Source organism: Geotrypetes seraphini, chromosome 8, assembly GCF_902459505.1.
Source record: "Geotrypetes seraphini chromosome 8, aGeoSer1.1, whole genome shotgun sequence".
NCBI lineage: Eukaryota > Metazoa > Chordata > Amphibia > Gymnophiona > Dermophiidae > Geotrypetes > Geotrypetes seraphini.
In genome coordinates, this window is record NC_047091.1 from 49,075,149 (window position 1) to 49,090,246 (window position 15,098).

The 15,098-nt window shown below is 46.0% G+C and overlaps 1 protein-coding gene across 5 annotated transcripts in view; it reads left to right on the forward strand.

Annotated features, from left to right (window-relative positions):
* ZC3H4 (zinc finger CCCH-type containing 4) overlaps positions 1-15,098 on the forward strand; it is a 339,067-nt gene that overhangs the window by 41,723 nt on the left and 282,246 nt on the right. For all 5 annotated transcript variants that reach the window (XM_033954008.1, XM_033954004.1, XM_033954006.1 and 2 more), the window contains exon 2: positions 13,638-13,860. In XM_033954008.1, coding sequence (XP_033809899.1) covers positions 13,702-13,860 — 159 coding nt within the window. In that variant the 5' untranslated portion in view covers positions 13,638-13,701. The remainder of the gene's footprint in view (positions 1-13,637; positions 13,861-15,098) is intronic.

Consider the following 15,098-nt stretch of genomic DNA (forward strand, 5'->3'; position numbering starts at 1 on the left):
AGTTTCCGCGGAGCTAAGAAGACGCGTTTTCAACGGCTGTTGAAATTTTTTCTTAACTTGCCTTCCCGCTCGCGTAAACGTTTGATTTCTTTAACCTTTCTTTTATTTTGATTAAAAAAAAAAAAAAAAAAACACAATCTTATATTTTTTTTCTTCAATTTCGGTTTTTCCCCGGCGGGGCCTTCTGCCACCATCGAAGCCTCGGCCTTCGATTTGGCGGAAGCCGTTTTCCCTTTCATGCCCCCTCAACCGGGTTTTAAAAAGTGCCAGCGGTGTGCTAGGCCTATATCTCTCACGGACCCACACAACTGGTGCTTGCAGTGTTTGGGTCCTGAGCATCAGGCCTCTTCTTGCACCCGCTGTGCTACTTTAAAGAAAAGAACTTTAAAAAATCGCTTAATTCAACAGCGTTTGTTATTCGGTGCCGAGATGTCCGACCCCGTTCCTTCGATTCCGGCTTCGGCACCGCTTCAGTCGGCACCCTCGTCTTCGACGCCGCGTGATTCCACACCGGCATCCCAACAGTCAGGTAAGCCGGCTAAGAAGCCTTCCCCGCTGGAACGTCTTCCGGCCTCGAGTGCAGTGAGCCCAGTCCTGCCGCCGGTTAGACGCCAGCGGAAGCGCTCCGCCCCTATTGAGGTGAGTCCCTCGACATCGGGCTCCTCATCTCCGGGGCGTAGAGCGGCACCGCAGGTACCGCAGAAGAAAAAAGCGGTACCGGTGCCATCCCTCGATGACCGCATTACGGCCATCCTTCATGTGCAGCTTAAGGAGCAATTAGAACGACTCCTTCCTGCTATAATGACACCGAACCTTCCGGTGCCAGTCCGCACCGAGCCATCGGTACCGGTTGTACATCAACCCGTGTCGGTACCGGTTGTCGAACCTGTCTTACCTGCTTCTACTGTCTCGGTACCGCTTCACCTAACTTCATCGGTATCGATGCCAGTCCTTGCACCGGAGCCGACAGCTCACCATCAATCGGTACAGACTTCGGCACCGGTGCGACCGATAACATCGCCTGACTCGGTATCGATGAGGTCGGGTAAGTCGGTACGCAAAACCCGACACATGCAAACATCGACACCTGAGTCTCGGGACCATTCTTCCCATGTCCGAGACCCTGATCTGTGGGGGGACTCAGAGGAACCCTTTCTTTCTGAAGGAGAATGTTCCTCAGAGGAGGAGGATTCGGCTCTCCCTGACCCATCCTCCAAACAGACCACTTCCTCTTTCTCCAATTTCTTGAAGGAGATGTGTGAGTCTTTGTCCATTCCTTTGGAGGCTGAATCCAAAAAGTCTAAAGCTTTTTTGGATGCCCTTGATTTTGATCAGCCTCCAAAGGAATTTTTGAAGCTTCCCCTTCATGACATCTTGAGGGAAACTTTCTATAAAAATTTAGAGACTCCTTTAACTGTTCCAGGGGCCCCACGTAAACTGGATTCTCTATACAAGGTAATTCCCATTCCTGGGTTCGACAAGCCTCAACTTCCACACGAATCCTTATTTGTCGAATCCACCCTTAAAAAGACTTCAGGAGCCAGTGTATATGCATCTGTCCCTCCTGGCAGAGAAGGAAGGGCCATGGATAAATTCGGTAAGAGGCTCTACCAAAACGCTATGTTAGCAAATAGAGCTAGTAATTATGCTTTTCATTTTTCTTTTTATTTAAAGCATCTCCTTACCACCATGGCTTCCTTCGAGAAGTATCTTCCTTCAAGAAAACATCCATCTTTTCACTCCTGCTTGTCGTCTCTATTCCAACTTCGTAAGTTTATGGTTAGGTCCATATATGACACCTTTGAACTTACATCCAGAGCGACAGCTATGTCGGTGGCTATGCGCCGTTTGGCCTGGCTTCGGGTATCCGAGCTTGATGTTAACCATCAAGATCGGTTAGCCAACGCCCCATGCCTAGGGGATGAGCTCTTTGGGGATTCCATGGACTCTACCACCCAAAAGCTCTCGGCTCATGAGACGCGCTGGGATACCCTGCTCAAGAATAAAAAGAAGCCTCCTCCACCAAGACCATACCGGCAGCAATCGGCTTATCAACGCCGTTTCACAGCCCGTCCATTACCTACCACTGCTCAACAACCTCGACGTCAGAGGCAACAGCAACGTCAGCCTCCCCGACAGCAGCAACAGCAGCAACCTGCGAAACAACCTCCTCAGCAGAAGTCACAGCCCTTTTGACTTCATTCTCCGCAGTATAGCCAGTATCCCTGTTCCTATTCTCCTGCCTCAACCAATAGGAGGTCGACTTTCTCTGTTCTTCAGCCGGTGGGAAGTAATCACTTCGGACCAATGGGTCCTCAACATCATCCGCCACGGCTACTCTCTCAACTTTCAGACTCTTCCACCTCAAAGCCTGCCAAAAGAGTCTGCTTTGAACAGTCCTCAATCAGCCCTCCTTATTCAGGAGGTCCAATCCCTCCTCCTTCTGAACGCTATAGAGGAAGTTCCTCTAGATCAAAAGGGGCAGGGATTCTACTCCCGTTACTTTCTAGTTCCCAAAAAGACAGGAGATCTCAGACCCATCCTGGACCTTCGCGATCTCAACATTCATCTAGTAAAAGAAAAATTCAAGATGCTTTCTTTAGCCATACTTTATCCCCTTCTAAATCAAAACGACTGGCTATGCTCCCTCGATCTCAAAGAGGCTTACACTCACATACCGATCAATGTAACCTCAAGACCATATCTCCGATTCATGATCAATCATTGTCATTACCAGTACAAGGTGCTGCCCTTCGGTCTTGCCTCATCTCCAAGGGTATTCACCAAATGTCTCATTGTGGTGGCGGCTTTTCTGCGCTCTCACCACCTGCAGGTATTTCCTTACCTGGACGATTGGTTGATCAAAGACACTTCTGCCCAAGCGGTCCTTCTGGCCACCAACCAAACCATCCAGTTTCTGCAACTTCTGGGATTCGAGATCAATCTACCCAAATCTCATATCATTCCCACTCAGAGACTTCAATTCATTGGAGCGATCCTAGATACACTCCTCATGAGAGCTTTCCTGCCATCCAATCGACTTCAGACCCTTCAGTCTCTATGTCACCAGGTACTTCCTCTGCCGTCCATCTCAGCAAGACAAATGATGGTGCTCTTGGGACACATGGCATCCACAGTTCATGTCACACCTCATGCCCGTCTTCACCTGCGCACTCCTCAATGGACCCTTGCGACCCAGTGGTCCCAAGCGTCGGACTCTTGCTCACGACACATATCTGTGACATCATCTCTTCGTCAGTCTCTGCAATGGTGGTTGGTATCCTCAAATCTATCCAGAGGTCTTCTGTTCCATCAGCCTCCTCATCAACTAGTCATCACCACCGACGCCTCTCTGTACGCATGGGGAGCTCACTTGAACGAGTTCCAGACTCAGGGTCTTTGGTCAGCCCAGGAAAAGAAGCATCAAATCAATTTCCTGGAACTCAGAGCGATGTTTTACGCCCTCAAGGCCTTTCAACACCTTCTCTTTCCTCAGGTCCTTCTGTTGTGCACAGACAATCAGGTTGCGATGTACTACATCAACAAACAGGGTGGGACAGGCTCTCGCCTTTTATGCCAGGAAGCCCAGAAGATCTGGAATTGGGCCATAGATCATCATCTCTTCCTGAAAGCTATTTACATTCAGGGGAAACAGAATTCATTAGCGGACAAACTCAGCAGAATTCTCCAGCCTCACGAGTGGACACTCGACCCTGTAACTCTACAGTCTATCTTCACTCAATGGGGCACTCCTCAGATAGACCTCTTTGCAGCTCCTCACAATCACCAGCTGCCCCGTTTCTGCTCAAGACTTTACTCTCCACACCGTCTCACAGCAGATGCTTTTCTCCTCGACTGGTCGAATCTGTTCCTGTACGCCTTCCCTCCTCTACCTCTCATGTTGAGAACCTTGTTCAAGCTCAAGAGGGAACGAGCCACCATGATTCTGATTGCTCCGAGGTGGCCCAGGCAACATTGGTTCTCCCTTCTACTTCAACTCAGTTCCAGGGAACCTTTTCTTCTTCCTCTGTTTCCTTCTCTGCTTACGCAACAGCAGGGAACCCTTCTGCATCCCAACCTCCAGTCTCTACACCTGATGGCTTGGTATCTCTCGGGCTGAACTCGACTGATACTCTTTTGTCTCAGCCCGTTCGTTCCATTCTGGATGCCTCCAGGAAACCAGCCACTCTACAATGTTACCATCAAAAGTGGACGAGGTTTTCTTCCTGGTGTCTTCTTCATCATCTTGATCCCACTTCCCTAGCGGTGGAGACGTTGTTGGATTATCTTCTTTCCTTGTCTGATTCTGGCCTGAAGTCCTCTTCCATCAGGGTCCACCTCAGTGCCATTGCAGCTTTTCATGAGCCAGTCCATGGAAAACTTCTTTCAGCTCATCCCCTGGTATCCAGGTTCATGCGTGGGCTTTTCAATGTGAAACCACCTCTTAAAGCCCCTCCGGTTATCTGGGATCTCAATGTGGTTCTTTCCGCTTTAATGAAACCTCCATTTGAACCTTTAGCTACCTCTCCTTTCAAATTTCTCACTTGGAAGGTACTTTTTCTTATTGCCATTACCTCTGCCAGGAGGGTCAGTGAGCTTCATGCACTGGTTGCAGATCCACCTTTTACGGTTTTTCACCGTGACAAGGTGGTTCTGCGTACACATCCAAAGTTTCTCCCCAAGGTTGTTTCTGAATTTCATCTCAACCAATCCATTGTTTTACCTGTTTTCTTTCCAAAACCTCATTCTCATTCTGGGGAACAAGCTCTGCATACTTTGGATTGTAAAAGGGCTCTTGCTTACTATCTGGAGCGTACGAAACCCCACAGATCAGTTCCCCAACTCTTTCTGTCCTTTGATCCGAATAAATTGGGACGTCCTGTTTCTAAACGTACGTTGTCTAATTGGCTTGCAGCGTGCATTTCATTCTGTTATGCTCAGACGGGACTGACACTGGAAGGTTCTGTCACAGCCCATAAAGTCAGAGCAATGTCAGCATCTGTAGCTTTCCTCCGTTCCACTCCTATTGAGGAAATCTGCAAGGCTGCTACTTGGTCCTCAGTTCACACTTTTACATCTCATTATTGTCTGGATACATTCTCCAGAAGGGATGGTCACTTCGGCCAATCTGTTTTGCAAAATTTGTTTTCTTAATGGCCAACCTTCCCTCCATCCCTCTTTTTGTTAGCTTGGAGGTCACCCATCAGTCAAGAATAGCTGCCTGCTTGTCCTGGGATAAAGCACAGTTACTTACCGTAACAGGTGTTATCCAGGGACAGCAGGCAGATATTCTTGCGTCCCACCCACCTCCCCGGGTTGGCTTCTTAGCTGGCTTATACTAACTGAGGGACCGCGCGCCTCTGTCGGGCGGGAAGGCACTCGCGCGTGCGCGGTGCGGCCGAGCTAGAACTTTCTAAAAGTTCTTAGAGTGAGATCACTCTAAAATTGTCCGTACCGGGGCTCCGTCGGTGCCGTCACCCATCAGTCAAGAATATCTGCCTGCTGTCCCTGGATAACACCTGTTACGGTAAGTAACTGTGCTTTCTCTTCAATAACTGTTCCCTTGAGCTGTTTCACCTCTGTTAAGTTCAATCAATTTGTACCATCTTTTAATCTTTGTAAACTGCATAGAACTTCGCGGTCCTGCTGTATATAAACTGTTATTATTATTATTTATTTCTTCTTTCCGTTTTTCCCTGATGTACTTACCTTATTTGTTACTTTTCTAACAAAGATTGTTTTTCTTCCTCTTTTGTGCCTTATGTATCAGTTTGTCACATACCCCTGTCAGTTTTAAATGTTTAATTTATGTTTTAATTTGTATAATTATTGGATTGTTATTCGCTTAGTAATTCCAGATAAGCGATTTTTCAAATTTTATTAAACTTGAAACTTAATCATTTTTTCCATGCTATAAAAAAGCCAGGGTTATATATATCCTCCACCAGCTTCTAAATGTACATTTCTTGCACCTGAATCTCTACTACAAATCATGAGAAACCACAGAACTGAGAAAGCTCTTGAATAACATTGTACATTTCTAATACCAGCACCACTGAGGTACTCAAAACATTCTTTAATGAATTACAGCAAGTAACAAAAGATTAGTTCTTACCTTTGCTAATCTTTGCACGACAGAAGAGCAGGACTTGGGTGTGATTGTATGTAATGATCTTAAGGTGGCCAAACAGGTTGAAAAGATGATGGTGAAAGCTAGAAGGATGCTAGGTTGCATAGGGAGAGGTATGGCCAGTAGGAAAAAGGAGGTATTGATGCCTTTGTATAAGACTCTGGTGAGACCTCATTTAAAATATTGTGTACAATTCTGGATATAAAAAGATATAAAAAGAATGGAGTCGGTTCAGAGGAAAGCTACTAAAATGGTGTGTGGTCTTCATGATAAGGCGTATGGGGACAGACTTATAGATCTCAATCTGTATATTTTGGAGGACAGGTGGGAGAGGGGAGATATGATCATTTAAATAAATAACTACATAATCTAAATGTGCATGAGTCGAGCCTCTTTCATTTGAAAGGAAACTGCAATCAGAGGGCATAGGATGAAGTTAAGAGGTGATAGGCTCTGGAGTAATCTGAGGAAATACTTTTTTACGGAAAGGGTGATAGATACGTAGAACAGTCTCCCGTAAGAGGTGGTGGAAACAGAGACTGGGTCTGAATTCAAGAGGGCGTGGGATAGGCACATGGGATCTCTCAGAGAGAGAAATTGATAATGGTTACTGTGGATGGGCAGACTAGATGGGCCATTTGGCCTTTATCTGCTGTCAAGTTTCTTTCTTGTAAATCTATTCCTGGACTAGTGGGTTATTTTGCCAGAGCTTGTAGGAAGCCTCATTACAGAGTCTTGAGCCCTTCCCCTCTTACCTCAGGATTGCCCCCCAGGAATCCAGTCTGTGACAAAGTAGCCAGAAACATCTGTAGAGGACACAGGGAAAAAAGAGGGGTATGGGGACACACCCTGACAAATAAGTCTAATCTGCTCATAACAAGAAACATAGAACAAACAGCAACAATTGAAACAGGCCATTAAACATTAGGAATGTAAAAAACAAAGCTACAAGGAGACACAGCCTGCACTGTGAGAAGGGGGAGCCTAAACTACTCCTCTCGCCCCCCAACCCCCAAATACTAAGTGCTAAACCCATTCTGCTGGTCAGAAAAAAGAAATCCAGCTTACCAGTACTTGTAAAGGCAGACAGTCGGTGAATCAGGAAATCACAGGGTGGATTTACAAGAAAGAAGATTAGCAAAGGTAAGAACCTAATGTTTCCTTCTTGTACAATCCCACGCTATTCCTGGACTAGTGGGATGTAACAGAGCAGTCGCGGAGAGTCAGGGTGGAACTGATGAGTCTGCTGCCAAGACACAGGAATTAAAAGCAGCATCCTGCTTGGCCGCCACATAGATCCTGTAAAACTTGGTGAAAGTATGCAAGGAGGACCAGGTAGCAGCCCTGCAAATCTCCTCCAAAGAGATCGCTGATAACTCTGGTAGAATGAGCCTGCACCAAGAGGGGGGCTTTTTACTGGCCGCTATATAAGCATATAAGCAATGGCCATACAAATCCATCTGGGAACGATGGTCTTGGAAGCTTGCCTGCCAGTACAGGTATACCTGATGAGCCAGCCTGCTTTGGTTTTCTTCGAGGCTTAAGAGTCCGCTCACCTTCTGATTTATTAGAGGCTTGAGCGCAGGCTGTGGGGCCCCTGTCTGATTCCTCTTTAAGCAGACTGCCCTTCAAAGGGCAGATGCTATTTGGTAAAGACTTAGATGACCTTCTGGCCGGCAGATTGCCAACCTAAATAGTTGCCAGACAGCAGACCTCACTGACCCGCCAGGGGAGGCAGAAGCAATTCTCGTTCCTCACAATGTTCCCACCAGTACTATGAGGCTCCTCTGCTCAGAGATCTTATCAGGGATCCAGACAGAGATTTGGCAACTCCTGACACCAACAACCCTCAAGAGTCTCATGCCAGTGCAACCTCCAATAAGTCACAGTGACATCAGGTCTGCAGCTGCACCCCCGTGCATTGGCAGGAGGCTATCAGCACTCTGGAGGGAGTGGGAACAAATTTCCTTGGATCTCTTTGTCCTAGATCTTATTCAAGAGGGTCATAAGTTCAAAGTCTTCCGCCCTCCTTCAGATCTGTTCATCTCGCCATTCAGATGGCTAGAAAAAAGACCAGGGTCCGAGCAAAGGCTTTTGGACATTCAAGCCATAGAACTAATTCCTAAAGAAGAATCGAGCTCTGGTAGATACTCCATATACTTCATAGTGCCCAAGAAAGGCATAGAAGACTGGAGACCAATCCTGGACCTAAAGTCTGTGAATGCGTCATCGAGAATACCACGCTTTTGCATGGATATGATTCAGTCATTGCAGCAGTGGCACCAGGGGAATTCCTATCCTCCTTAGATCTGACAGAAGAGTGCCTGCATATTCTCATTTTCCCAGACCATGACCTTCAAATGCATTTTCAGTTTGCAGCTCTACCTGCAGGTTGGCAACAACCCCACACACCTTCACCTCCATAGGATGGGTATACAAGTACACCCATACCTAGATGATTGACTGATCAGAGTGCCATCAAGGCCAGAGGGCGAGCAGGCAGTGAGATAAGTTGTGGATCTCCTACAGGATCTGAGCTGCATTGTCAAGTTCAAGAAAAGTCATCTAGAACATATCCAATGCTTGGAGTATTTGGGAGTCTGCTTTGACATGGCAAAAGGACCGTGTCTTTCATCCTGAGCCACGCAAACAGAAATTCAGGAAGCAAATTTCAGAGCTCATAACAATGCCAAATCCCATCCTGGAAGTAGCTCCCTGGTTGAGGACACATATGCGCTCCTCCCAGGGATTCCCTGCTCTCCAGGTGGTCCCCACAGTGACATTCTCTCCATCTGCAGTTTCCCTGTACAGAGGAAATGAGGAAAAGCTTTCGCTGATAGCTCTGAGGAACTCCTTATCGAAGGGTATGCCCTTACGAATCTCCTCTTAGGCAACCCTGTTTTGCTGCAGGGCCCATTACAGTGGTCATCCGGTGCAGGACCAATAGACCCTCCTGCAGAGAAAGTTGTCCATAAATCATCTGACATAAGAACATAAGCAATGCCTCCGCTGGGTCAGACCTGAGATCCATCATGCCCAGCAGTCCGCTCACGCGGCGGCCCATCAGGTCCAGGACCTGTGCAGTAATCCTCTATCTATACTCCTCTATCCCCTTTTCCAACAGGAAATTGTTCAATCCTTTTTTGAACCCCAGTACCGTACTCTGCCCTATTACACCCTCTGGAAGCGTATTCCAGGTGTTCACCACACGTTGGATAAAGAAAAACTTCCTAGCATTAGTTTTGAATCTGTCCCCTTTCAACTTTTCCGAATGCCCTCTTGTTCTTTTATTTTTCGAAAGTTTGAAGAATCTGTCCCGCTCCACTCTCTCTATGCCCTTCATGATCTTGTAAGTCTCTATCATATCCCCTCTAAGTCTCCTCTTCTCCAGGGAAAAGAGTCCCAGTTTCTCTAATTTCTCAGCAAATGAAAGGTTTTCCATATCTTTTATCAGACGTGTCGCTCTCCTCTGAACCCTCTCGAGTATCGCCATATCCTTCTTAAGGTACGGCGACCAATATTGGACGCAGTACTCCAGATGCGGACGCACCATCACCCGATACAACGGCAGGATAACTTCTTTCGTTCTGGTCGTAATACCCTTCTTGATTATACCTAGCATTCTATTTGTTCTCTTAGTGGCCGCTGCGCACTGTGCCATCGGCTTCATTGTCATGTCCACCATTACCCCCAAGTCCCTTTCTTGGGTAGTCTCATTCAGTAACATCCCTCCCATCGTATAGCTGTACCTCGGGTTTCTGCTTCCCACATGTAGTACTTTACATTTCTCAACGTTGAACTTCATGTGCCATCTCGTCGCCCATTCCCCTAGTTTGTTCAAGTCCCTTTGTAATTCTTCGCAGTCCTCTTTAGTCCGAGTTCCACTAAATAGTTTGGTGTCGTCCACGAATTTTATTATCTCGCACTTCGTCCCTGTTTCTAGATCATTTATAAATATATTAAATAGCAGCGGTCCGAGCACCGAGCCCTGCGGAACACCACTTGTGACCCTTATCCAGTCCGAGTAGTGGCCCTTCTACCCTCTGTTTCCTACCCGCCAACCAATTTCTGATCCATCTATGTACGTCTCCTTCCACCCCATGGTTCTTCAGTTTCCGGAGTAGGCGTTCATGGGGTACCTTGTCAAAGGCTTTTTGGAAGTCTAGGTATATGATGTCTATGGGATCTCCTCTGTCTATCCATTTGTTAATTCCTTTGAAGAGCAATAAGTTCATTAGGCACGATCTCCCCTTGCAGAATCCATGCTGGCTGTTTATCAGAAGTTCGTTTTTTTCAAAATGTTCATCGATGTTATCTTTTATCAGTGCTTCTGCCATTTTCCCCGGAACCGGGGTCAGACTCGCCGGTCTGTAGTTTCCTGGGTCACCTCTTGATCCCTTTTTAACGATGGGCGTAACGTTGGCTATCTTCCAATCCTCCGGGATCATGCCTGTTTTCAGGGATAGATTGCAAATTTTCTGCAGTAGTTCCGCTATTTCCTCCTTTAGTTCCTTCAGAACCCTTGGATGGATTCCGTCTGGACCCGGGGATTTGTCAGTTTTTAATTTTTCTATCTGCCTACGTACGTCTTCAAGGCTCACTTCCATGGATGTTAATTTTTCTGCTTGATCTCCATTGAAGATTTGCTCAGGTTCCGGTATGTTGGTTCTGTCTTCATGTTAAGTCTTTCTGCCACTTCTTTCTCCTCCTTCACCACTCCAGAGCTTACAAGCTATTCGTCTAGGGTTGAGGGCATTGGAGAAGTCCCTGGAAGAAAAAGCAATCCTCCTTCACCACTCTGGAGCTACAAGCTATTCGTCTAGTGTTGAGGGCATTGGAGAAGTCCCTGGAAGAAAAGGCAGTCAGAGTGTGGTGCAGTGGTTAAAGGTACAACCTCAGCACCCTAGGGTTGTGGGTTCAAACCCACACTGCTTCTTGTGACCCTGGGCAAGTCACTTAATCCCCCTTATTGCTACAGGTACATTAGATAGATTGTGAGCCCGCCGGGATAAACAGGGAAAAATGCCTGAGTACCTGAATAAATTCATGTAAATCATTCTGAGCTCTCTTGGGAGAATAGAAAAATGAATGAATTAATAAATAAAGTATTCTCTGACATTGCCACCGTGGTAGCTTATGTGAACAGACAGGGAGGCACCAGAAATGCTTCATTATATCTGAAGCCCCAGATGATGTTCAAATGGGCAGAAGCTCATCTTTAGGCACTCGCCACAGCTCAGGTAGCGGGAATGAAAAATATACTGGCCAGCTTTCTCAGCCAGCAGACTAGACCCAGGGGAATGGTCACTGTCCTAAAGAGCGTTCAACCTCATTTTCCAGCATTGGGGAAGACCATCAATGACTTATTAGCCCGCTTTTCTTCCTATGGGTTTGACTGAGCAAAATAAGATATTACAGAGGCTGGATGTGCAAAGAGTTTTTCTCCACTACCTGGAAAGTACCAATGATTCTTGATTTTCCGACCATCTTTTTGTTCTTAACAGTCAGTCAAGATGAGGCAGACCAACCTCCAAGGCTTCTTTCGCCAGATGGATTCACATGGTAATTTTGTTGATGTACATTGGCTGTGGCAAACAGCCACCTATTTCTCTCGAAGCTCATTCAACCAGAAGTGTGGCATCTTCATGGTGTAAATCAAAGATAGAAATTTCAAGCCACAGAATGTAGTCCTGGGCAGTTCATCCGAAGAGATATGTAGAGCAGCTACTTCGTCTCCATACCTTTACAAGGTTCTATAGAGTGGGTGTTGCAGCTCGAGAAAGTGCTACTTTTGGATCCTTGGTTTTGCAGGCAGGCTCCTCTGTCTCACTGTAGCTGTATGACACTGCCAGATCAGTAAATAACAAATACATCATTCTAAAAGACCTCATAGATAAAAACTGGGACATTTTCCTGTTTACTAAAACCTAGATTAAAGATAGTTACACTAGGAATATATCCCTTAGGCCAGGGGTGCCCAAAAGGTCGATCGCGGTCGAGCGATTGACTCGCTTTGCCTTTGCATTCTGTCTTTTCCCCGACGTCACAACAGGCCAGCAGCGACTACAGAAGTGCTGGGCAAGCCGGCCTCCCCCCCCCTCCCTGAAGTCAGAATTGACATTGGGGGGAAGGCCGCTGGCCTGTTGCGGCGTCGGAAAACAGGGAGAACTCAGCGGCAATGTTGGCGGTGGTTTGGGGGCCTGTTCCCAGATGTCGGCAGTGGCTTGGGGGGCCTGTTTCCAGACGACAGCCCGGGTGGTGTCTTGGGGAGAAAAAAAGGGGAGACAGAAAGACAGGGAGGAAGAACAGGGAGACGGAAAGAATGATAGGGGGGGCATGGAGACAAAGAAAAAAGGGGCAGGGAGGCAGAAAGAAAGACAGCAGAGAGAAAGAAAATAAGAAAGGGGGGCAGGGAGACAGAAAGAATGAAAGGGGGTGCATGGATACAGAAAGAAAGGGGGCAGGGAGACAGAAAGAAAGCAGAGAGAAAGAAAGTAAGAAAGGGAGGCAGGGAGACAGGAAGAAAGGGGAGGGGGCAGGGAGAGAGTAAGAAAAAGTTGGACTCATGGAAGGACAGAGATGCTGGTTGGGGAATGGAATGAGGTCTGGAGGAGAGACGAAGCATGCAGGAGGTAGAAAGAGGGAAGAAATATTGCATGTACAGTCAGAAGAAGTGCAACCAGAGACATGAAATTACCAGACAACAAAGGTAGGAAAAGTGATTTTATTTTCAATTTAGTGATCAAAATGTGTCCATTTTGGGAATTTATATCTGCTGTCTATATTTTGCACTATGACCCCCTTTTACTAAACCACAGTAGTGGATTTTAGCGCAGGGAGCCTATGAGCGTCGAGAGCAGTGCGGGGCATTTAGTGCAGCTCCCTGCGCTAAAAACTGCTGTCGCGGTTTAGTAAAAAGGGAGGATTAAGAATATTTTGTATTTACTTTTTTGTGTGTGTGTGTGGGGGGGGATCAGTTTCCTTCTAGCCTAGTCAGAACCAAGGCAGAGATCCATTACCTTGAGTCTTCATAGCTACCCAGTGATTGGTTTTTTGGGTTGTTTTATTTTTTCTTTTGTTTTACTGTAATCCGCTTTAAATAAAAGCAGAATATAAATAATAAACTATAATCTATATCCCATCCCAACTCCTCTAACTCAGTCATTTTAGCAATATTCTTCAGTAAAGGCTGTGCACCTGGGCTCTTTCTGAAACTTGGTAATTAAGGGCTGTAAATTTGGCCATTAGGTGTTGCACCTTGGTCCTCTTGTGTGGCAGTTTTAAGCCACCAGCCCCAAAATTCTTGAAATACCCCCAATCCTGAACAATTTTTTGTAATAAAAGCCATTTTCTTGGATGAAATCTCACCCACAGTGGAGCAACCATATATTTGCTTCAGTGTAGTGAGTATTAAATAGGACAATTTATCATTTCCCTCTCTTCCTCCCAGCTTTTGACGCATTTATTTCACAAGATTAAAAATGTCTTTGCCTGTCTTTATCTCCAGGGAGGATGGTGAGCTTGAAGAGGGAGAACTAGAAGACGATGGGGGTGAAGAGGCACCCCAGGATATGCCAGAGCCACAAGAAAAGAGCCAGAAGGATAAGAGTGAGAAGCACCACAGTGATTCAGATGAAGAGAAAGCCCACCGCAGGATGAAACGAAAGCGGAGAAAAGAAAGAGAAAAGGAAAAGAGGAGAGCCAAGAAGAAACGGAAATCCAAGCACAAAGTAAGCATGATCCAGATCAAGGTTTTTGTAATGTTCTATGTCGTCCTTTCCTCCTCCTACTGATTGTGTGGGCCTGAGTTTTGTGTCTTTTTATGGCATTATTCAGTTAAAGATTTAGTAGGACTAATTAGCTTATAATAACATAATAATAATAACTTTATTTTGTATACCGCCATACCCAGAGAGTTCTAGGCGGTTCACAACAATTAATTAAGATTACAAACGAAGATAACATTGGAATTAACAATTTTTGGAATGTACATGTCATTGAAGTTGACAGGAATTAACAATTTTTGGAGTGTATAGGTCAATGAATTTGACAGGAATATACAAGAGTGTACAATAGGAATATACAAGAGTGTACAATAGGAGGGTAAATTTTTTTATTTACAGGGAAAAAATACCGGTCAGAGAAGTTAATTGGTTTAGTGGGTACAGTAGGGGTGGAAGGTGGAGGTTCATGTGTATTGAAGGTACAGTAGGAGGGGAAGGTGGAGATTCATGTGTATTGAAGGGAGTAGAAGCAGCGAGTGGGAGTGTTACGGGTTCTGTCTGTGGAATAAATGAGTTTTGAGTTTTTTTCTGAAGTCAAGGTAGGTGGGGGCGTCAAGTACAATTTGGGCAAGCCATGGGTTTAGTTTGGCCGCCTGGAAGGAGAAGGTTTTGTCAAGGAACCTTTTGAGGTGACATAATTTTAGGGAGGGGAAGGCGAACAGATGAATTCTGCGAGAGTTCTTATTGTTATGATTTAATTTAAAGTGGGGGATGAGGTAGCTTGGGGATAGACCAAACACAGTTTTGTAGCTGAGGCATGCGAACTTGAATAGTACTCTGGATTCAAATGGTAGCCAGTGCAGTTTATGGTAGAAAGGGGTGATATGTTCCCATTTGTTTAAGCCAAATATAAGTCGGACGGCAGTGTTCTGAATCAGTTTTAGTCTTCTGGTGGTTTTCTTCATGGAGCCTAGGTAAATGATGTTGCAATAATCCAGGATGCTGAGAATGGAGGATTGTTCTAACAGTCGGAATGAGTTGTCGTCGAAGTATTTTTTTTTATGGTGCGGAGTTTCCAGAGCACCGAGAAGCTTTTCCTGACGGTAAGATCAGTGTGCTTCTCAAGGGATAGGTGTTTGTCTAGGGTGACTCCTAGTATTTTTAGGGTTTGTTCTAGGGGGAAGTCCAATCCATTCACTTGAATTGAGGTATCTTTGATTTTATCGTTGGGGGAGGCCAGAAAG